This window comes from Oncorhynchus masou, chromosome 11, assembly GCF_036934945.1.
Source record: "Oncorhynchus masou masou isolate Uvic2021 chromosome 11, UVic_Omas_1.1, whole genome shotgun sequence".
In the NCBI taxonomy this organism is placed as follows: Eukaryota; Metazoa; Chordata; class Actinopteri; order Salmoniformes; family Salmonidae; genus Oncorhynchus; species Oncorhynchus masou.
Genome location: NC_088222.1, coordinates 47474304 through 47497716, shown reverse-complemented (window position 1 = coordinate 47497716; position 23413 = coordinate 47474304). Strand labels below are relative to the sequence as shown.

Genomic DNA, 23413 nt, shown 5'->3' with positions numbered 1-23413 from the left:
GCAGTTCTCGTCATCGGTTGCGTTGCGTGTACGACTCGAGCGAGGCCGGAAAGATGGCGGCGCCCGTCCTGAGAGTGTCCACCCCTCGATGGGAAAGAATAGCCAGGCTCCTTGTTTGCGTATTGGGCATATTGTTGTCTTTATACGCCTATCATGTGGAAACGGAAAAGGCTAGAGACTCGAATTATCGGGCCATGTGTGACGTGAGCAATTCTATCAGCTGTTCAAAAGTCTTCACCTCCAGGTAATTTTAATTCAACGGCGGCGCCGAGTACTAGCAGCGCTCTGGATGAGACTGTGCGTTTTTTTGGCATCATTGTGCTAAACTGTCAATGTTTTAGCATGCGCTGTTCTTTAGTACGTTAAACATTTCAACTCTGATAATAAACTTAGCCTGTTTAGTGTGTAGAAGCTATCGTAGCCACATTGCTAACACTACGGTAAGTTACTTAGCTATTCACCAGGAAACAACTAAGTTAGCTACTAGCTGGCTGTTAGATGCTATGAAATTGTGTTTTAATTTGCATGGATGCACACTATTGCCCTCCAACCGTAACACTGATATTTAGTTTTTGACTGCTAAATTAGCTAGGTAGCGAATGGGGCGACACCCCTTATTAAGTTAACATTGGCTAGCGAGCTAGACGAGAGGCGTAACCATTCAGCCAGTTTTGGGTAGCATTTTCTTAGCTATGTGAATCGGCTATACATTGGAGAATACCTCAAACAAGTTTACCAATATCTTAAACGGATATCATTTTAATACGTCTCACTACAATTCTAAAAACTATGCTGCATTTGTATAATTCCATAGCGATCTCAAATATGGGCCTTGCATTTCTGCCCTTGATGCGATTAGTTGGATTGTGGGCTGTAAAATGACAAGATAAACAACTTAATCCTTAGATTGGAAAATACAGAATTGTATATTAACAAAGTTGAATTAACACAAGGGCATCTGTCTGAATCTGTTGAATTAAACTAGAGTCCTAAAGTGAAACCATGTCATTCGAGTTCAGTTTATGATTGTTGGTCATACATAGTTCATGTGCCAGAGTGATTTTAGGTAATTTATTTGTAAGTAGTTATCTGGGTTGTAGGACATACACACTCCTGTTTGTACAAATGCTGACATCCAAGCAATGCCAGGTCTCTGGGGGAAATGCAGGGAATAGTTTCAGACATGATGCACAAGTCATGAGAATAACACTGCTGAGAACTTCAGTTAATCAACCACAATCTGCCTGCAAACGCAATCATGAGCAGCCTTCAATAACACCGAAGCAAATAACCAACCTCAACCTGCCCTGTGAAGTGTCATTGTGTAGGACTACAGTATTTTGTCTCAACAAGGGGAGTTTTTTTTAATGGTAGAGTAGTGACTGGATGCTCTTTGTCTGTGTGGCATGTCTGTGAACTGTATACAGGAACCCTAAAGGGAACTAGGCCTAACTGCTAGGAAGTACACTAACATGAAATGAAAATGACTTTGACAAAATTAGAAATGTGTAATATCTGAAAATGCACCTAGCTAGACTAACTTACCCGTCCGTATACATGGATGGATGCTTCTCCCTTTTTGTCACGGATGCCATGGTTGCCCTTAGTTTGATCTTGTAATCCGGAGCCTTCTGTGTGTTTTCAACTCAGTCTTCATATTGGCAATCAAACGGCAGAATTTTCTCCATCTCCTTAGCTATCATACTCTAATTCCACCGGGCCTTCCACTGATTTCAAAACTCGGTCCTCCAGAAAGTGGAGAGTGCCACTTAAGCAGTTCTTCTGTGTGATATCTTTCAAAACAGCCATGTTAGAAAGGATAATCTACACATACTAACCAGCTCATATTATAGACAGAAGCGTGCTACATGGCAGACCAATCCGAACTCACCTCTCTGCATGGAATACCTAGGATAGGATAAGTAATCCTTCTCACCCCCCCCCCTTAATGATTTAGATGCACTATTGTAAAGTGGCTGTTCCACTGGATGTCAGAAGGTGAATTCACCAATTTGTAAGTCGCTCTGGATAAGAGCGTCTGCTAAATGACTTAAATGTAAATGTAATGTAAATGCATGTCCAGCCCACTCACTATCTCAGCCAATCATGGCTAGTGGGAAGGTTGCGGGCTTTTTCCATGGCTAAAGCAACAAGGCTCGTTATTTAACAATTGTATTTGTATTTACAGATGTGCCTTAATAACAAATTGTATGACATGAAATTTCACGTTCCAGAAAGCATTTCTGCCCCAAAAAACGTTTTGATAAAAAAAAAGTTTACATTCCTGTTACGTAGTGACACGCAACATACACCTAGTTTTCTGAAACGAGTCATATATAGCCTAAGCATACCTGATATGGACCATGCAATAAACATTATCACCTTTAGCCCAACTGATGCAGCAAAGTACAAATAAATAGGCTGAAGCATGGGGTTTCTTTTCTGCATTTACCCTATTAGGCTAATCATTAGCCAGATCTCAAATGTGATCTTTTAACTAGTTATTATCATAGATTAATTTTATGTCCCAAAAACTTGCATAAACACTGAATTTAATGTTGGGGTAACTTGGTAACTCGCCACCTGGGGTAAAAAGCCCCCTGCCTGTACTTCTCACAGAAACCACTTCATTTAACATTTTTTTTCCCCAACACTTTCCCTGGTTTCCACTACTCTTGCGCAACAAAAAATATGATCTGTCTCATCACAATTTGAGTAGTTCTAAATGTATTATTTTGAGGTAGAGAGGCATTGTACCCCAGTCAGCCTACAATTGACCGATGTTACATTTAGCCTGACTCTCCCCTGTGCACTCACTGCCAGTTGCGGAGCGGTAATGTGCTCAACCGTGCCTCTGCTAAAAACCCTGGGTTTAAAATGGTGCAGTTCACACATATTTAAGAGTTGAGAAATAAAGTAGGAATGGCAAGCTGTGACTCCCCTCTTTTTAACAAAAGCCATTAACTAGAGGTCGACCGATTTTTAATCAGCATGGCTGATTTAATTAGGGACGATTTTCAAGTTTTCATAACAATCGGTAATTGGCATTTTTGGATGGCGATAATGGCCAATCACTTTGCAATCCACGAGGAGCCTGCGTGGCAGGCTGACCACCTGTTACACGAGTGCAGCAAGGTAAGTTGCTAGCTCGTATTAAACGTATCTTATAAAAAACAATCAATCTTAACGTAATCACTAGTTAACTACACATGGTTGATGGTATAACTAGCTTGTCCTGCGTTGCATATAATAAATGCGGTGCCTGTTAATTTATCATCGAATCACAGCCTACGAATCACAGCCTACCAAACGGGTGATGATTTAACAGTTTATTCTCCTTCCATTTGCTCTGGAAGATGCTGCTTTGAAAATAGGCTCGTCAGCCGTGTTGATGGATCCAAGTGGGGTAATGAGAGTAGCATACTACAGTGGATTGAGCCAAGTAGTAGAATGGTTCCACTTCAATTAACTTTTTACTTAGGACAGCTAATCAGCCTTACCAGTGATTGTCCGGGAGGGGACTTTATCGTCTCTACCTTGTGTTGAGATTGAGTTCAAACCACCTTAAATGTGAGCTGTTGCTCAACGTCTCTGGTCTGATATGTTCATTCTTAACCCATCATTTTATACAGTTCATTCAAAAGGGGCGGTTCCGTCAGGCTAACACTCTCTGACCTCTCAAGGGCGTGCCTTGTCAACAAACAAAAAAAGGCTCCTAAAATCATGTCCCTCTCTTAACAAAAACACTAATTCTTCATTTTTTTATGCACAATGCATCGACTGGACACCACACATATAGTTGATCAACTTTCCAAGTTACAGTATTTCCTTTATGGCATTTTTAATAACACCCAAAACGTCACCAGTGTTTTCCAGATCGCCACTGACCATTCCACACGTCCTATGTTAGCAATATTGTTCCAGTATTCGCTTTAGAACGTGTTAGTTTCAGCGGGAAAAGGTCTGTTGAAACATAAGCACATTCCTTAGGTGAATTTGGAGAGGGATTTGCTGAATGTTCTCTCCTTGATTTACAACTGGGTGTGAACTGTCAACCCCCACCAGTTTTCTTACATTTACATTTACATTTAAGTCATTTAGCAGACGCTCTTATCCAGAGCGACTTACAAATTGGTGAATTCACCTTCTGACATCCAGTGGAACAGCCACTTTACAATAGTGCATCTAAGTCATTAGGGGGGGGGGGGGGGGGGGGGATTACTTATCCTATCCTAGGTATTCCTTGAAGAGGTGGGGTTTCAGGTGTCTCCGGAAGGTGGTGATTGACTCCGCTGTCCTGGCGTCGTGAGGGAGTTTGTTCCACCATTGGGGGGCCAGAGCAGCGAACAGTTTTGACTGGGCTGAGCGGGAACTGTACTTCCTCAATGGTAGGGAGGCGAGCAGGCCAGAGGAGGATGAACGCAGTGCCCTTGCTTGGGTGTAGGGCCTGATCAGAGCCTGGAGGTACTGCGGTGCCGTTCCCCTCACAGCTCCGTAGGCAAGCACCATGGTCTTGTAGCGGATGCGAGCTTCAACTGGAAGCCAGTGGAGAGAGCGGAGGAGCGGGGTGACGTGAGAGAACTTGGGAAGGTTGAACACCAGACGGGCTGCGGCGTTCTGGATGAGTTGTAGGGGTTTAATGGCACAGGCAGGGAGCCCAGCCAACAGCGAGTTGCAGTAATCCAGACGGGAGATGACAAGTGCCTGGATTAGGACCTGCGCCGCTTCCTGGGTGAGGCAGGGTCGTACTCTGCGGATGTTGTAGAGCATGAACCTACAGGAACGGGCCACCGCCATGATGTTGGTTGAGAACGACAGGGTGTTGTCCAGGATCACGCCAAGGTTCTTAGCGCTCTGGGAGGAGGACACAATGGAGTTGTCAACCGTGATGGCGAGATCATGGAACGGGCAGTCCTTCCCCGGGAGGAAGAGCAGCTCCGTCTTGCCGAGGTTCAGCTTGAGGTGGTGATCCGTCATCCACACTGATATGTCTGCCAGACATGCAGAGATGCGATTCGCCACCTGGTCATCAGAAGGGGGAAAGGAGAAGATTAATTGTGTGTCGTCTGCATAGCAATGATAGGAGAGACCATGTGAGGTTATGACAGAGCCAAGTGACTTGGTGTATAGCGAGAATAGGAGAGGGCCTAGAACAGAGCCCTGGGGGACACCAGTGGTGAGAGCGCGTGGCGAGGAGACAGATTCTCGCCACGCCACCTGGTAGGAGCGACCTGTCAGGTAGGACGCAATCCAAGCGTGGGCCGCGCCGGAGATGCCCAACTCGGAGAGGGTGGAGAGGAGGATCTGATGGTTCACAGTATCGAAGGCAGCCGATAGGTCTAGAAGGATGAGAGCAGAGGAGAGAGAGTTAGCTTTAGCAGTGCGGAGCGCCTCCGTGATGCAGAGAAGAGCAGTCTCAGTTGAATGACTAGTCTTGAAACCTGACTGATTTGGATCAAGAAGGTCATTCTGAGAGAGATAGAGGGAGAGCTGGCCAAGGACGGCACGTTCAAGAGTTTTGGAGAGGAAAGAAAGAAGGGATACTGGTCTGTAGTTGTTGACATCGGAGGGATCGAGTGTAGGTTTCTTCAGAAGGGGTGCAACTCTCGCTCTCTTGAAGACGGAAGGGACGTAGCCAGCGGTCAGGGATGAGTTGATGAGCGAGGTGAGGTAAGGGAGAAGGTCCCCGGAAATGGTCTGGAGGAGAGAGGAGGGGATAGGGTCGAGCGGGCAGGTTGTTGGGCGGCCGGCCGTCACAAGAAGCGAGATTTCATCTGGAGAGAGAGGGGAGAAAGAGGTCAGAGCACAGGGTAGGGCAGTGTGAGCAGAACCAGCGGTGTCGTTTGACTTAGCAAACGAGGATCGGATGTCGTCGACCTTCTTTTCAAAATGGTTGACGAAGTCATCTGCAGAGAGGGAGGAGGGGGGGGGAGGGGGAGGAGGATTCAGAAGGGAGGAGAAGGTGGCAAAGAGCTTCCTAGGGTTAGAGGCAGATGCTTGGAATTTAGAGTGGTAGAAAGTGGCTTTAGCAGCAGAGACAGAGGAGGAAAATGTAGAGAGGAGGGAGTGAAAGGATGCCAGGTCCTCTGCGAGTGAGAATGGGTCTGGTTGAAGTTATTTATTACAAAGCTGATCTGACCTGTTTGGATCCTCACAGGACAGTCATGACAAGCGAAATGCTTGTGTTTCTAGCTCCAACAGTGCAGTAATATCGAACAATACACACATTTAAAGTAAAATAATGGAATTAAGTAATGTATAAATATTAGGACGAGCAAAGTCGGAGTGGCATTGAATAGAATACAGTATACATGTATGACATGAGTAAAGCAGTATGTAAACATTATAGTTACTAGTGTTCCATTATTAAAGTGACCAGTGATTCCATGTCTATGTACAGTTAAAGTCGGAAGTTTACATACACCTTAGCCAAATACATTTAAACTCAGCTTTTCACAATTCCTGACATTTAATCTCAGTGAAAATTCCCTGTTTTAGGTTAGTTATTTTAAGAATGTGAAATGTCAGAATAATAGTAGAGTGATTTATTTATTTCATCACATTCCCAGTGGGTCAGAAGTTTACATACATTCAATTGGTATTTGGTAGCATTGCCTTTAAGTTGTTTACCTTGGGTCAAACGTTTCGGGTAGCCTTCCACAAGCTTCCCAATAATTTGGCCCATTCCTCCTGACAGAGCTGGTGTAACGGAGTCAGTTTTGTAGGCCTCCTTGCTCGCACACGCTTTTTCCGTTCTGCCCACGCATTTTCTATGGAATTGAGGTCAGGGCTTTATGATGGTCACTCCAATACCTTGACTTTGTTGTTCTTAAGACATTTTGCCACAACTTTGGAAGTATGCTTGGGGTCGTTGTCCATTTGGAAGACCCATTTGCGACTAAGCTTTAACTTCTTGACTGATGTCTTGAGACGTTGCTTCAATATATCTATATAATTTTCCTACCTCATGATGCCATCTATTCTGAAGTGCACCAGTCCCTCTTGTATAGCAAAGCACCCCCACTACATGAGGCTACCACCCTCGTGCTTCACGGTTGGGTTGGTGTTCTTCGGCTTGTAAGCCTCCCCCTTTTCCTCCAAACATAACGATGGTCATTATGGCCAAACGGTTCTAATTTTGTTTCATCAGACCACAGGACATTTCTCCAAAAAGTACGATCTTTGTCCCCATGTGCAGTTGCAAACCATAGTCTGGCTTTTTTATGGCGGTTTTGGATCAGTGGCTTCTTCCTTGCTGAGCGGACTTTCAGGTTATGTTGATATAGGACTCGTTTTACTGTGGATATAAATACTTTTGTACCTGTTTCTCCTAGCATCTTTTCACACCAAAGTACGTTCATCTCTAGGAGACAGAACGTGTCTTCCTCCTGAGCGGTATGACGGCTGTGTGGTCCCATGGTGTTCATACTCTATACTGTACTATTGTTTGTACAGATGAACATGGTACCTTCAGGCGTTTGGAAATTGCTCCCAAGGATTAACTAGGCTTATGGAGGCCTACAATTTTTTTCTGAGGTCTTGGCTGAATTCTTTTGATTTTCCCATGATGTCAAGAAAAGGGCCACTGAGTTTGAAAGTAGGCCTTGAAATGCATCCATACGTACACCTCCAATAGGCTAATTGACATAATTTGAGTCAATCAGACACTTCTAAAGCCATGACATTTTCTGGAATTTTCCAAGCTGTTTAAGGCACAGTCAACTTAGTGTATGTAAACTTCTGATCCACTGGAATCGCGATACAGTGAATTATAAGTGAAATAATCTGTCTGTAAACAATTGTTGGAAAAATGACTTGTGTCATGCACAAAGTAGATGTCCTAACCAACTTGCCAAAAGTATAGTTTGTCAACTAGAAATGTGTAGAGTGGTTGAAAAGGAGTTTTAATGACTGGATGTAAAAGTGGATGGAAGTGGATGTAAACTTCTGACTTCAACTGTCATTGTTTTCTACCCCTTTTTCTGCCCAATTGGTAGTTAGTCTTGTCTCATCACTGCAACTCTCGTACGGACTCGGGAGAGGTGACGGTCGAGAGCTGTGCTTCCTCTGAAACACGACCCGGCCAAGCCGCACTGCTTCTTGTCCGCTTAACCCGGAAGCCAGCTGCACCAATGTGTCAGAGGAAACACCATACACCTGGCGACCTTGTCAGCATGCATGCGCCTGGCCCGCCACAGGAGTCGCTAGAGTGTGATGGGACAAGGACATACCAGCCGGCCAAACCCCCCCCTAACCCGGACGATGCGAGGCCAATTGTGCGCTGCCCCATGGGTCTACCGGTCACAGCTTGCTGCGACAGAGCCTGGACTGGAACCAGGATCTCTAGTGGCACAGCTAGCACTGCGATGCGGCGTGTTAGACCACTGTGCCACTGGGGATGCCGTGGGTGAATCATTTCAGATCGTCAGTGACTTGTATGTCGGGGAACTTGACGCTTTCCACCTTCTCCACTGCAGTCCTGTCAATGCACGGGGCCGTGCTCCCTATGCTGTTTCCTGAAGTCCTCGATCAGCTCCTTCGTTTTGTTGACGTTGAGGTTATTTTCCTGTCACCACTCCTCCAGGGCCCTCACCACCTCCCTATAGGCTGTCTCGTCATTGTTGGTAATCAGGTCTACTATGGATGTATGTTCTGCAAATGCTTACAGTACGAAGAACAGTTTATAAAGCTGCATATCTAAATCTCTGGTAAACGGAAGGCATGTTATCTGCAATCCACTTCGTTTACATTTTTATTTTGCTAAAGGGGAAGGTCACTTTTTGCTGAAGGGAGGGCCATCCATTTTCATTTCTGAGGTCAGATTCTGTCCAGGTGACTCGTATTATAAATAACGTATACACCCTAACGGCCCGTCCTTTAGATCTCCTAGATTTGTGTGCTTCTACATTTCTAATTCGGAGCACATGTACTCCTAAAATGTTTTTATTCTTTTTTATATCAGCGTAGCACCCTGAAGTATAATATATAAACCACATCACTCAGCCTTTTGTGGCATTGTAGACACTTTTGTTGATTCTTGATAAAACAGTTCTAATAACTGAACAGCTGTTTTTACTATTGCATCTAAAAAAAATGTTTACCATGTATTTGTTAAGACGCAGTTCATGAAATTCAGCAATATACCCCATTACTTCTTACTAGTAATACATTTCTTGTCTTATCAAAAAATGTGTTTTCTGTAATTATAGCATAAAACACAATTTGGCTGGTAAATGATCTGAGTGACTAGTAGATTCTTTAAATCTACATGCCATAGTGGCTGGTGGGCCAAAAAGTTAATTTCCCTAGCTGGCCAGCATCCCTGTGGTATGATTTCGACACCTTTTAGAGTCCATGCCCCCCGACGAATTGAGGCAAAAGGGGGTGCAACTCAATATTTAGGATGGTGTTCCTAATGTTTTGTACACTCTGTGTAGGTCCTAAATGCATTACTTAAGTGCTGCTGTGAACAACGCAGTGGTGTGATCCCGTGGAGGCAGTGCAGGGAGGGGAGACGACAAAACCAGGACCAGTGGTTGGTGCGCCACTCAGGTTTCCAGGGTACTTTGTTATTTTGCTTCTGAGGCCGTACAGTCGCCCTCTGGAATTTCCGTTTGTTCCCTTTGTAATGGTTTGACGAAATTCTGCTTTTACTTTTATGGTTATAGCTTGTATATGACACCTGTTAAGCCTTCCTATTGAGATACTGTATCAACATGGTTATATAATTTAGGATTGTAGACGTCACCCGTCATATCTTTATGATTATAACTTGTAAATTACACCATTTAGGCGATCACCTTATCATAATCTCACCCAATAATAGCTTGACCTTCTCAGACATTTTCCTTGGCGTACATTGCTATTTGTTTTTCAGGTTGAATACATGTATTTGTGAATTTGTCCCTGCAATTCATCAACACGATTACTAACACATTTCCATTTGTTTTTTCCTAATTTCTCCCCCTGTGTAGGTGGGGCCGAGGATTTGGACTGCTGGGCTCAATCTTCGGAATCGACAGTGCAATGAACCAGCCAAACAGTGTCTATGGAATTTTCTTTTATGTCTTTCAACTGTTACTAGGTAAGACTTTCGATTCCACAGCCACCGGCTCATGCTATGCAAAGTATGGAGAGAATTTAGGTGACAAGCCTCCTTGAATAGTCACTTTGGGCTATTTGTGCTGACCCACCACTCTCAGGCCCTCACTTCCTCTTTACTATATTTGACTGCACCGTGGCTCAGATCAGTCCTGAGTCAGGACTGTGGTGTATATTAAAGGGGTAGCGTTGTCACTATACCAGAATGTTTTACTTCAATGCCAGGTTTAGTATCACGATACTCCATATCATCAAGATACTCTACCGCAGCAAAAAAGGCGTATTAGCCAGTCACAGAATGGCACTTGACCCAGATGGAGAAAATCAGCTAATGCAAATCTCTAAATAAACCAGGTAAATCAAGATGTAGGCCAGTGGTCACCAACTCTTTTTCTTTTCTTTTTTTACCGCTCAGATGAAAAAATAAAAGACTTACAAAATGTAAGCATATACAACATTAATAAACGTTCTGTAGGAATTAGATTTGTGCAGTAGGCCTAATACATTATCACATTTGCGTTTTGGCTATTTGCCTGTCCTACCAATACTGTTCTTCTCAGACCAGGTATTCCCAAACCAGGGGTACGCGCAATGCCGTCAGGGGTACACCAAAAAGTGATTCATAAATATTTTTATTTTTAAGTAACATTTTCAAACAGTCAATTTATATTTTCTAACGGGCATTTGGGTAAGGTTTTTCTTGCCTGAGTAGCCCCGTTTCACTGCCAAAAATAACATTTAAACTATCTGTATATACAGGTAGCCTAGTCAAATAATTAACATCCAATCTCATTAACCATTACACTCTTGTGGGAATTCCACTAACATTCCGTATGTAGCCAAACGTAGCTGCTGCTCCTCCCGTTTGCTCGAAAATGGATAAGTTTTTTTTTTAAACTAAGGCCCATAGAGAGACAAACCAGCAGCACTGCACCTGTCGACAACACAAGTTGTTCTGCTTTCACAAGCAGATTCAATGCTAGCATCAGTAATTCTACATTTGTTGTTAGTCCAGCTAGCATGGACACTGTGAATCTGATGCAGCCGAAGAGCTACTGCCCCCTTAACCGGGAAAGCACCGAACAACAGACCGGGACGTTGGACCATTGAAGACGTGCAAATATGATGAGAACTACATTGGTTTGGGCTTCACTTATATTGGGAGTAGTGCCTTTCCTCAGCCACAGTGTGTTATATGTGCAAAAGTACTATCTCACAACTCAATGAAAACTTCACTCTTGCGCAGACATTTAGAAACAAAACATGCCAATTTGAAAAATAAGCCACAGGAGTTTTTTGAGCGAGAATTAAGACAAATGTAGAGTAGTAAGACGTGTATATATAAGCAACAGATACCATTAATAAGAAGGGGCTAGAAGCGTCTTATATGGTTAGCTACCGAGTGGCTAGGACAGGCAAGCCCCATACTATACTACTTAATTCTTCCTGCTGCCGTGGATATGGCTGGGACAATGCTGGGGGAAAAGGCCAAAAAAACTATACAGACAATGCCTTCATCAAACAACACTGGTTCACGACGCATCAGTGACATGGCAGGAGATGTTTTGAAACAATTACTGCTTCGCATACAAGCCAGTGAATTCTATGCGTTACAGCTGGATGAGTCAACAGACGTGGCGGGCTTGGCACAGCTCCTGCTATATGTCTATTACATTTATGGGGGGTCAATTAAGGAAGACATCCTCTTCTGCAAACCACTGGAAACCAGGACAACACAAGAGGATATTTTTAAAGTACAGGACAGCTTTGTGACATCAAATGGACTTTGGTAATGTGTTGGTATCTGTACTGATGGAGCAAAAGCCATGACAGGGAGACATAGTGGAGTGGTAACCCGCGTGCAAGCAGTTGCTCCCAAAGCCACTTGGGTACACTGCAGCATCCACCAAGAGGCTCTTGCTGCCAAGGGAATGACTGACAGCTTGAAAGAAGTTTTGGACACTACAGTGAAAATGTTTAACTTTGTTAAAGCAAGGCCCCTGAACTCATGTTTTTTCTGCACTTTGCAATTACATGGGCAGCGACCATGTAACGATTTTACAACATACAGAAGTGCGCTGGTTATCAATGGGCAAAGTATCAACAAGTTTAAAAAAAAATTGAGACGAGCTTAAAGTTATTTTTTCTGACCGCTTGCATGATGAGTTTCTCACGCGACTGGCCTATCTGGGTGATGTTTTTTTCTCGACAGAAGGATCTGAATCTAGGATTACAGGGACTCTCCGCAACTACATTCAAAGTGCGGGACAAAATTGAGGCTATGATTAAGAAGTTGGAGCTCTTCTCTGACTGCATTAACAAGGACAACACACAGGTCTTTCCATCGTTGTTTGATTTTATGTGCAAATGAACTCAAGTTTACAGGACAATGTCAAATGTGATATAGTGAAGAACCAAAGTGAGTTGGTTGCGCAATTACATAGGTACTTTCCCAAAACGGATAACGCAAACTAGATTTGTTATCCCTTTCATGCCCTGCCTCCAGTCAACTTACTGATATCTGAACAAGAGCCTCATCAAAATTGCAACAAGCGGTTCTGTGAAAATGTATTATAATTAGAAGCCACTGACAGATTTCTGATTTGGGCTGCTCTCAGAGTATCTTGCGCTGTTAAGACACTGATGCCCTTTGCAACCTCATACCTATGTGAGAGTGGATTCTCGGCCCTCACAAGCATGAAAACTAAATACAGGCACAGACTGTGTGGAAAATTATTTAAGACTGAGACTCTCCAATACAACCCAACATTGCAGAGTTATGTGCATCGTTTCAAGCACACCCTTCTCATTAACCGGTGGTGAGTTATTCACAATTTTCGAAGAACAAATAAGGTTTTGTATGTAAGATGGTTAAATAAATCGCAAAATGATTGGTTATTATAATATTATTATTTGTGCCGTGGTCCTACAAGAGCTCTTTGTTACTTCCCACGAGTTTAATAAACCTAAAGTGTCCTTTCAGTGTCCTCCATAGAATTAGGAACACTTGACTATGTCTTTCACCACTGTGTGTATATTTTTACAGGTCAAAGCCACTTACATCTGGATGCATAATTAATATATGCTTGTCAACAAACCTATTATAGGGATCAACAAATAGATTCAGCCGTGGGCCGATTTGTATTTATTTATGACGCGGTGGTTGGGGCTGGAACATAATTTTAAATAATTTGGGGACTCTGCAAATTGACCGCAAGAAGCTCAAACAGATAACATTCTATTTTCAAACCTTTCGTTTTTATACGATCACATATGCGTTTTATGCGTGTGAATACTTTGGAACAGATCTCCAAAAGTAAAATCACTTGGAGCTGATTTGCCTGTGTTTTTACAGTCTTATGTCCAACAATAAAAATGTTTAAAAATAAATAGTAATGATCTTAGGGGGCCAAATAAAATCACCCACGGGCCAAATTCGGCCCACGGGAGGCCAGTTGTGGGGAACCCTGCTCTATTATATACCTGGCATGTTGGTGTCCTTAAGGTAGTAGACCTAGATCAGTGTAATGCTTCTTGCTGAGCCCCTCTAAGGGCCCCTTCCCTGTGTGAAGTCATACTATACACTCCCGCCTGACGTCCTGGTGGCAGGATGGCGGTTTTCCTAAGTCAGTCCTGCTGGTTTAGATTCTATTCCTCTGCTGACTGGTCTAAGGGCCCCGCGTTCTGCTCAGCCAACTGGTCCTGACTCAGATCTGTTCCCCTGCTGACTGGCCTAAGGGCCCTGCGTTCTGTTCAGCCAACTGGTCCTGACTCAGATCTGTTCCCCTGCTGACTGGCCTAAGGGCCCTGTGCTCTGCTTAGCCAACTGGTCCTGACTCAGATCTGTTCCCCTGCTGACTGGCCTAAGGGCCCTGTGTTCTGTTTAGCCAACTGGTCCTGACTCAGAACTAGAGCCCCTTTTACCCATATCCATTTACTACACAGCTGGATTTGACTAACACAACAGTGGTACAGTGGGTGAAACTTACTGTCCAGGCATTGTGGTTAGGTTTGTGAGGATATAAGTTATTTTTAAAAATGAATCATTTAGACGTAGGTTGAAGGGACCATGGATTAGCTGGTGTCTCAGAATGGGAATTCTCCTAAAAAGAGCCTTTTCATCTGTGGCCACTGGACATTGTTTAATTTTTTTATTCTCATTATCAAGTCAGCTAAGAAGACTTAGGCTAAACGATATGGCCTAAGGCTTACTGTACAGTTGGTTTCTGTTGCCCCATTCTTGCTGCTTTTGTCACACTGTATTTACACAGTTCCCCCTGTTAACTAAAAACCGGTAGCTTTAACCTTATCCTGTAGCACTCTCGCCCTTGTACAGAATGTGTTTGTCTCTTTGTCCCTTTCCCCTCTAATGTCATTTCATCACTATGAATAGAAGCCTGTGCCAGAACCAGTCTGTTTAGAATGTCCTCTACAACACCTGCTCTTCCTCCTTTAACCAGGGGGTCCTGTGTCCTGTCATGCATCTGGCTCAGTGGTTTACTTTCTTAAGCAGACCTGGGTTCAAAAACACCTATTTGAAGTCATCAGAAAGAAAGGAGGACCAAGATAAAATGTCTTTATTTGTATGGCTTTGGGTGCATGGCTTTTGTCAGGGAGCGCAAAGATATGATCAACCCTGACTTTGAAGAGGGAGTGGTTACAGAAATAATTTGTAACACTAGTAAGCAATACTATACATGTTAAAGTGAAATACTGTAGATATGTTATCAGATGCATCTCAAGGCTAGAAGCATCAGAACCAACCCTGAATATGACTGGTCACAGTGTTAAGAATAAGATAACCATTTATTTTATAGTACACCGTTACACAGCTAACATGGACCACAACAGTCTAAACATAGCTGAGGGAAATAGAGCAAAAATGTCCACTAGATGACAGCAAATGGACCCATCACAACCCTACAGGAAGGGTGAGAAATCCATATCTTCATTTAAACCAGGGTACTTAGTGGCCTGTAGTTTGTAAATCCATATCTTCATTTAAACCAGGGTACTTAGTGGCCTGTAGTTTGTAAATCCAAAAACTTTTCCTTTGGTTTAACTGTTTAAGACGGTCCCCGGAATATGATCAATACCCATAGCTTGTAGGGAGGTAGGGTTTCCATGGTGTAGGGACTTGTAGTGCCTTGCCATGGGGTAGTCTTCATTGCCTACCCGTATGGCATACTTGTGTCCAACGAAGCGGTCTTGAAGGCGTCTCTTTGTCCGTCCAATATATAACACCTTGCACTGTGGACATTCCAAGCAAATCCAATTTGAATTGGTCACATACACATGGTTAGCAGATGTTATTGCGAGTGTAGCGAAATGCTTATACACTTAAGGTTTTCTGGGCTGACAATGTAAGAAATACTGCATAAAAAAACAGAATACTGCACAGTTTCCTAAGGACTAGAAGCGAAGCTGCCATCTTGCCTTCAAGATGGTGCCGATAAATCTGTAACAACATGAGTGGTTTTGCAGTTAATGAAATGCTTGACTTGATACTCCATTTTAGAAGCTGTCAACAAAATACTTGCATTTAAATGAGCCCCTGGGTTTGTGGTCTAGCAAAGTGTTTTGAGAGTCACCTGGAAGAGAGCTGTAGACTAGTTTGTCATTTAGGGTAGGACACCGCTTATAACTGGTGGCTCTAGAAAGAATTGGCGTAGTGATGTATCACTTTGGAAGATTCCCCAAGTCTTTTTAATGATTCTTGTAATGTTCTCTGCTTCAGCCCTCTATTTTGTAACAAATTACACTCTGATGTATCACGAGGCTCTCCCCTTCGCAACAAGTTCTCTCTGTCAAGTAATCCAGCCCTATTACCTGCATCTTTCAGGACCTGAGCGCTGTAGCCCCGATTCAAGAAGTGATTCTCCAATTCAGCAGGTTTGACACTGTAGTCTGTTTCCTGATCGCAAATTCTGCAGATTCTTTGGAATTGGCCATATGGAATGTTCTCTTTTAGCCTTTTTGGTTGGAAGCTGTCTGCCCTCAGAATGGTATTCCAATCTGTAGGCTTCCAAATGATTGATGTGCAAACAACCTCTGTCATTTTTACTGATGTCAAGGTCCAACAAATGTTATCCTTGCTGTACTCCATAGTTTGATGTGAGGGTTAATGCTGTATTGGTGGAAGGAAATAAGTTCATCTTCTGAGCCGGACCAGAGCAGGTAAACATTTTAGCATCCCCACCATATAATCCGGTCAAATAACTGGTTTTTAGAAGGATCTAAACTGAAATATGTTTCCCATTTTACATAAGTACAAACCAGCGTAGTAAGGGCTGTATAGCAAGCTCACATGGTACATCCTTTAACTTGTTCTGAAAGACAGATGTTATTATTAAGAGTCCAGTCAGTGAGACCATGAATTCGTGGGAGGCATCGGTCTCAGGCCGGGTACTCGAGAAATGGTGCAGAGCTGCCAATCCGTGTTCATGTTCAATGGTGGCGTATAGAGACTCCACATCCATGTTGACTAAGTCATTTCAAAAACTTCCTGGGTTTGATTGAGCTTGTCCGGCTTATTGGACCAAGACAAGTCCTAAAACTGCAAACCCACCCATCTGGCACTGTAGAATATTTCAAATAGTATTTTGAACCCAGGTCTGGTCTTAAGCGCTCCACTTTCAGTTGAAGGGTGCAGCCAGAGTTTTGTGGTGGTCACTCACTAGTGCCAGGTTACAAATGAGGGGCCTAAGGGCTGCATAGCATAGAAGCCACCGCTAATGTGATGGGTCCAAAATGGCACCCTTTTCCCTATATAGTGCACTACTTTTGACCAGATTCCTATGGGCCCTGTTCAAAAGTAGTGCACTATATGGGAAATAGGGTGCCATTAACAGCCAAGTGTCTGATCTCTGTATTTATGTACATCAACGTCAACCATGAGTAAGCAAATAAGTAAGACTTAAAGCTGACTGACTCTCATACAAAGTCACCTGACAAAGGCATTCCCCCCTGATTCAAGTGTACAAAGGTCCAGGCATTTCGTGACTCGTGTTTTTATCCAAAACTCTTGCTTTTGTCTGTTCCATGTAGTAGTGTTTGTCAAAGTGATTTATATTTCTTCACTGCCACCTTTGCACAGCATGTCTTACTGTATTTGTTTGTGCAATGCACGTCATCTCCGTAGCCTAAGCCCCTGCTCTCTCTCATCTGGTTGGTTCCAGGAATCACAGTGAGTGCGATGGCTGCCCTGATCGTCATGACGACGTCCATCCTATCGGTGATGGGCTCGCTCTACCTGGGCTACATCCTCTACTTCGTCCTCAAGGACTTCTGCATCATCTGCATCACCACATACACACTGAACTTCATTCTCTTTATGCTCAACTACAAGCGACTGGTTTACTTGAATGAGGCCTGGAAGCAGCAGGTTCCAGCCAAACAGGACTAAGATGGGTTGTAAAAAAGAACAGTAGGCAAGTGAAAAATAGAACAAACAAAAAAATGAAATGTGACCTCTTGAACAGAACATTTTGACTTGCCACCAGGAGACCTTGCTCCCAAAACAATGTTTATTCTGCTGTGTGTTATAAAAAAGAAACCAGAAGATTACCGTAGGAAAAAAAAAATTGGGCCAGACATCAAGTTCATTGTTGCATACGTGATGGAAGGATAAAATAAAAAGAAGAGGGGGAATAATTTGTTTCTATATAAAAAAAAAAAAAAATCTAACTCTTGTGACACAGGTGATGAATAGGGTTTATGGGGCTGAAAACACATTAAATCCAAGCAAGCAGGGAAGCAACAGCAGAATGCCAGTCTTCACTATGGAAGATGGGAGGACAGGACAGGACACCCTTCTCCTGAACCAGAAGGACCAGAACATGGAAGAAAACTGGGACTTATAGGAAGGTGTTTACTTGAAATAAAAAGGAAGGTCATGTTCCTGCACAGCTGACCGGGTCCGGAAGCTAGCTGTAAACATTACTACAACCTGAGCGGGTCAGGTTGTAGTAAAAAATGGGTCAGAATACGAAATGCATGGTCATGGGGCGAACAGTCATACAGTTCACAGCAGCAGCTTTGATTCCATGAGGAGAGAGAAACAGATGAACAACAAACACCACACAAGAGTTGTTTTATGTTTACACTTTACAGCAATTTTGTTTTGTCTTTTGAAAAGGACCACTAATATGAAACATTTGAGATTTTGTGTAATTGTCAGATGTTCATGTTTTTGTTTTCTTTTAGAAATTCTGTAAATAGCTGCTGAGCAGTATTCCAGGCTAGATTGTGATTTAGTGTTAATGTAGACTAAGTTAAAAAAAACAAATAAAATAATTTAAATCACAAAATTAGGAACAAAAAAGTAACCGAAATCAAGTCGTCATCTGGGTGAATTGAGTCTGCATGAAGATCTGTTTTGCAGTCAGTCAGTCAGTGTGTGACATCTTAAGTTCCTACAATCCCAAGCGAGGCATGCTGCTCTAAGTTGCGTGGATCTAATGTGAGTCAAGTCAAGTGCTCACTGATCAGTTTCTTTCATCTCTTTCTCAGTCGCTCTCACCGAGGTCCCAAGGCATCTGATAAGCCCTTCCTCAGTGTTCCACTATTTACACTGGAAAACAAGGTCCGGGTAGTCCCAGCTGTTTCATTTAGATTTCTTACGTTTGGTGCCTAATGAACATGGCCCTAGTTAATTTCTCCACTGCCGAGACTACTTATACTCTCCATAATGGCACCTTCACTGTCTTGTCTTTATTACGTGTGATAAGCATTCCTGACACCACACGCTACTGTAGGAGTGGGATCCATGAAGACTTATGTGCCTAAAAGAGGTGTGAAGTGAATGACCTTTATTTTTTTGGGAGGAGGGATATATGTAATGTATCACTACTTTTTGCTCATTCTCACCATTGTTACATTTTATTTTATCAATAACTGAATTGTGTATTTTAAATGCTTTGTTAGTGTCTCACCCCTCTCCTGTATATTCTAATGGTAATGTAGCACAGGCGGCTAAACACGCAATGATTCTGTCCGCTCAATGGTGTTGATAGTAGTAGGCAGTTTTGTTCATAAAAAAAGCTCCTAAGGCATTTTTGTAGGTTACTGTTGTTGGTTGAGAAATAAGGTTCATTGTCTCTCTCTTAATGGTACAACAGCACTGTTTGTGGGGAAGGAAACCACACAGTACTCAGTGTCCTTGCCTCTACCTCTCAGTATTGCCCACAGTGTGTGGAACAACCCAAGCCAGGTGGAACGTCCAGAACCAGCGCCAAGGGAAGCTGATGGATCAGCTTAAAGCCATTCAACCCCAAATAATATTGTACTTGTTTTGTGAGGTTGCTTTCCAATGCAACATCCCCTGGCTCACATTGAACAACCTCATTGATATGGTTTTAGATGGGCACTTATCTTAGCTACGTATTATATGGCAGATTGTTACACAAGTCTGTTAACGAGGTACGTATTGGTTACATTGTAACTCACTAGCTCTGCACTTGGTATTCAAAACGTGGTTTGTTGCATCAGACTTTTATCAGTGACAAACTCACTGAGGTCATTGGGAAGAGACACCATTGCACGATGACACTGATCCAGAAATGAAGCCTGTATGCTCACTTCTAAAGCTCCACTCCTGGAGGTTGATCTAAAGCAGTCTGGCTGCACTGTATAGATGTTCCTATGGGTTACTCACTGTGTCTGTTGGCACTGTCTGCCATCAACAAACTAAAATAGCCATCGTTGCTACAGTAGTTTAGTGCTGTTGGGACATAAACCCATGTTACTATTGAATTATTTGGGATACTTGATTAATAGTCCCACAATTCCAGAGAGGTGGGTGGAATATGTTTGGCTTATTAAATCACAAGTCAAAGTCCCTAAAAGAAGCTTTACAAACAGTGTTCCTAACCTGTTAGATAAGGAGTCACCACATTTGATGTATGTTTTTGTCAAATTAAAATAATTGAATAAAGTCAATAGAAACAGCTAAATGCATAATACACCCTCAGCTAATCCTGATCAGTGTCCTGTTTCATAAAGTGTTGAGTGAATTCTAAAAGGTCCCAAGATTAGAGCGAAGACGGTCATGTTCGCTGCATCAACAAATGCCATCAAAAGTGCCTTCTGTTGGCTAGTTGGCAAGAGCACAAGCAGATCTGAGACCAGGCTACTCCATAGACCGTGTGGGTAGAAATGACCCACCAAAAAGCCCGTCTTGTATTTAAAAGGTCATTGTTTTGTTTTTTACCCAATTCTCTTAACTATATTTTCAGTACATTAATCTTTAAAAAATGTCATCTTTAATTTCTCTGTTATTAGAGATGGACACTTTTTTTTCTGAAAAAAATATATTCTTTGTCCAAATTACAATATTGTAAAGTTCTTATTTCTTTCTCTGACTGTGACTTAGTGAAATAATAGTTATTTCTTCCCTAATGTTGTATAAATGGACTCCATTAGTAACTACACCCTTTAGCTGTAGAGTTAACATTATGGGTTATTTTTGGTAGAAAAAAAAAGGATTGGAGGTCTAGGAATCCATGTAATTTCTTTGTGGGAGGAAGACTAGGTTTGCTTTCTATTTGCCAAATATTAAGTTGAAAAAAAATGCTGTATTTTCTTACATGGAACAAGTTTTACGTGAATGGTTGATGAGATGGGTGCAGAGAAACAATCGGATTAAATTCTGTATTTGCTTCCCTTGTGAGAAACTGTTGCGGAAGTTGACACGAGTGAACATTTTAATTGTGTCGTTGTGTGGAAATGGTCTACCATTAAAACATTCCTTCTGAAGTGAGTTCTGTGCCTCTTCCTATGACATCTCACTCTTGAATTAATATTTCACTGAAAATATGTAACTGAAAATCTTGTCAACGAGCAAAATGTTTAAATGGCAACAGCTATTCAATGTTTATTCTGTCTCAACACGTAACATTGGGTGTTGAAAATAACTTAAATCCATTGGGTTGATAATGTCAAGGTTTCACAGTATAAGGCTGTGGTGGTTCTCTTCCAGGGAACGGACTTACTAGTAAGGAAGGAACAATATTTAAGAATTTCTACAGTTCATTACCAAGGGCTAGATTCAATCCGGACATTGTTATTTAGCTTGATTTAAATTTAAACCTAATTTTCCGATTGTGCCAACATACAGTACCAAGTGAAAGTCTACACACCTCTTTAGGTTGTTGTTTTTTGCGGGTGGGGGGGGTTGTTAAAATGGATCATTAGACCATGGATCATTTAGCTATTTCATTTTGAATTTTAGAACCCCCGTAGGTGTCACTTTTTATTTATCATTACTAAACATTGAATTTGGCCTTATCAATATAGAAACTCACTGAATAACATTCATACATGGCAAAACAGTCCAAAAACACATCTAAAGGAAGTCTGTCTCCTATATCTGAGATAAGTAGCTCAGAAAAATAAAGAATTTGCAGTGGAATTACCCGTATACATTTGAAATGGAAATGCCTTATTCACATCCATACATTTTTCGACCCACCGTGCTTGACCGTTGGTGTGATGTTCTTACTGTGGAATTCAGTGTTTGGTTTCACCAGGCATAGTGGATTTGGGTAATGTCATCCAAAAGTTATACTTTTGAATCATCTGTCCATTAAAACATTCTTCCAAGAGTCTTGATGATCATCCATTTGCTTTTTGGCAAACTTGAATCAACTTTTTGGACAACATGTTGCCTGGCGAAAACCAAAAACTGGATTCCACAGTAAGAACATAACAGTGGTCAAGCATGGGGATGGCAGTGTGATCGTTTGGGGATGCTTTGCTACCTCAGGACCTGGACAACTTGCCTTAATAGAAGGAACCATGAATGCTGCTCCGTATCAGAGAATTATAAAGGAGAATGTCAGGCCATCTGTCTGTAAGCTGAAGCACAGCTGGGTCATGCAGCTAGATAATGATACAAAACACACAATCAAGTCTACAATGGCTAAGAAGCAACACGTTTTAGAACGGCCTAGTCAAAGTCCAAACCTAATCCCAATTGAGATGTTGTGCCAGTGCAGTGCATGCTTAAACCCACAAATGTCGCTGAGTTACAGCAGTTCTGCATGGAAGACAGGACCACATTTCCTCCACAGCGACGTGGGAGACTGATCAACAACTACAGGAAGTGTTTGGTTGGAGTCATTATAGCTAAAGGTGGACTGATCAACAACTACAGGAAGCGTTTGGTTGGAGTCATTGCAGCTGAAGGTGGCACAACCAGCCAGTTATTGAGAAATATATTTTTCACACAGGGGATTTGGGTGTTGCAAAACTTTGTTAAATATTTTATTTATTATAAGTATACTTTTATTTTTTTTATTTGTTAACTCAGGTTCCCTTTATCTAATATTTGGTTTTGGTTGAAGATCTGATAATTCAGATCCTGTGTCAGAATAGAGTGCTCGGGTTGGGGTGTAGGGTTTGAGCATAGCCTGAATGTAGGGAGGGGCAGTTCCTCTTGCTGTTCCGTAGGTAAGCACCATGGTCTTGTAGTGGATGCGGGCTTCGATCGGAGTGGGCGGAGGAGCGGGGTGACATGAGAGAACTTGGAAAGGCTGAGTGAATGAGTAGCGGATGTCGTCAACCTTTTTTTCATAGTGGTTGACAAAGTCGTCCACAGAGAGGGAGGAGGTGGAGGATTAAGGAGGGAGGAGAAGTTGGAAAAGAGTTTCCTAGGGTTAGAGGTAGACGCTTGAAATTTAGAGTGGTAGAAAGTGTCTTTAGCAGCAGATACAGAGAAAGAGAAGGTAGAGAGGAGGGAGTGAAAGGATGTTAGGTCCTCCGGATGTTTAGTTTTCACTCAGCTGTCCGCAGCCCTGTTCTGTAAGCTCGCAATGAGTCACTCAGACACGGAGCAGGACAGGAGGGCCGAGCCGGCCGGGAGGAATGGGGACGAGTCATAGGATGCGGAAAGGAGAGGAAGGTCGAAGAGGCAGAATTACATCGGTAATAAAATTGGAAATTTTAGGAAATGTTATATAGCATACTATTTACAAGTAGAATGGAATGGTTTGCCTTGTGTATGATTTGTCTTTGACACTCATAACCAGCCAGAAAATATTAGAACATACAAATCACAATGCGTCTTAATATGGGTCATGACAGTGTTGTGACTGTTATATATTATGGCATGTTTATGACCATGTTATGCTAGGGATCAAATAACATGTGACCGAAAGTTCATATCAGAAACAGTGAGCATAACGAGTAGTTACATCAGCATGAGTCACCAGCGCAATGAGAGTGCCTGACATCCGGCATTGATGAAATGTGTGTAGAACTGGTAAACTTAAATAGACCGCATGTAATTAGTGTGTGAATCCAATTGGTGCAA

At 42.5% G+C, this 23413-nt stretch overlaps 1 protein-coding gene across 1 annotated transcript; it reads left to right on the top strand.

Moving 5' to 3' along the window:
- The first annotated feature begins 5 nt into the window (after positions 1-5).
- Positions 6-20860, top strand: vkorc1l1 (vitamin K epoxide reductase complex, subunit 1-like 1). The gene is made up of 3 exons (XM_064978657.1): positions 6-244; positions 9975-10084; positions 17280-20860. The coding sequence occupies exons 1-3, from the start codon at positions 54-56 to the stop codon at positions 17504-17506; spliced, it is 528 nt and encodes a 175-aa protein (XP_064834729.1). The 5' UTR covers positions 6-53; the 3' UTR covers positions 17507-20860.
- The last annotated feature ends 2553 nt before the right edge of the window (positions 20861-23413 follow it).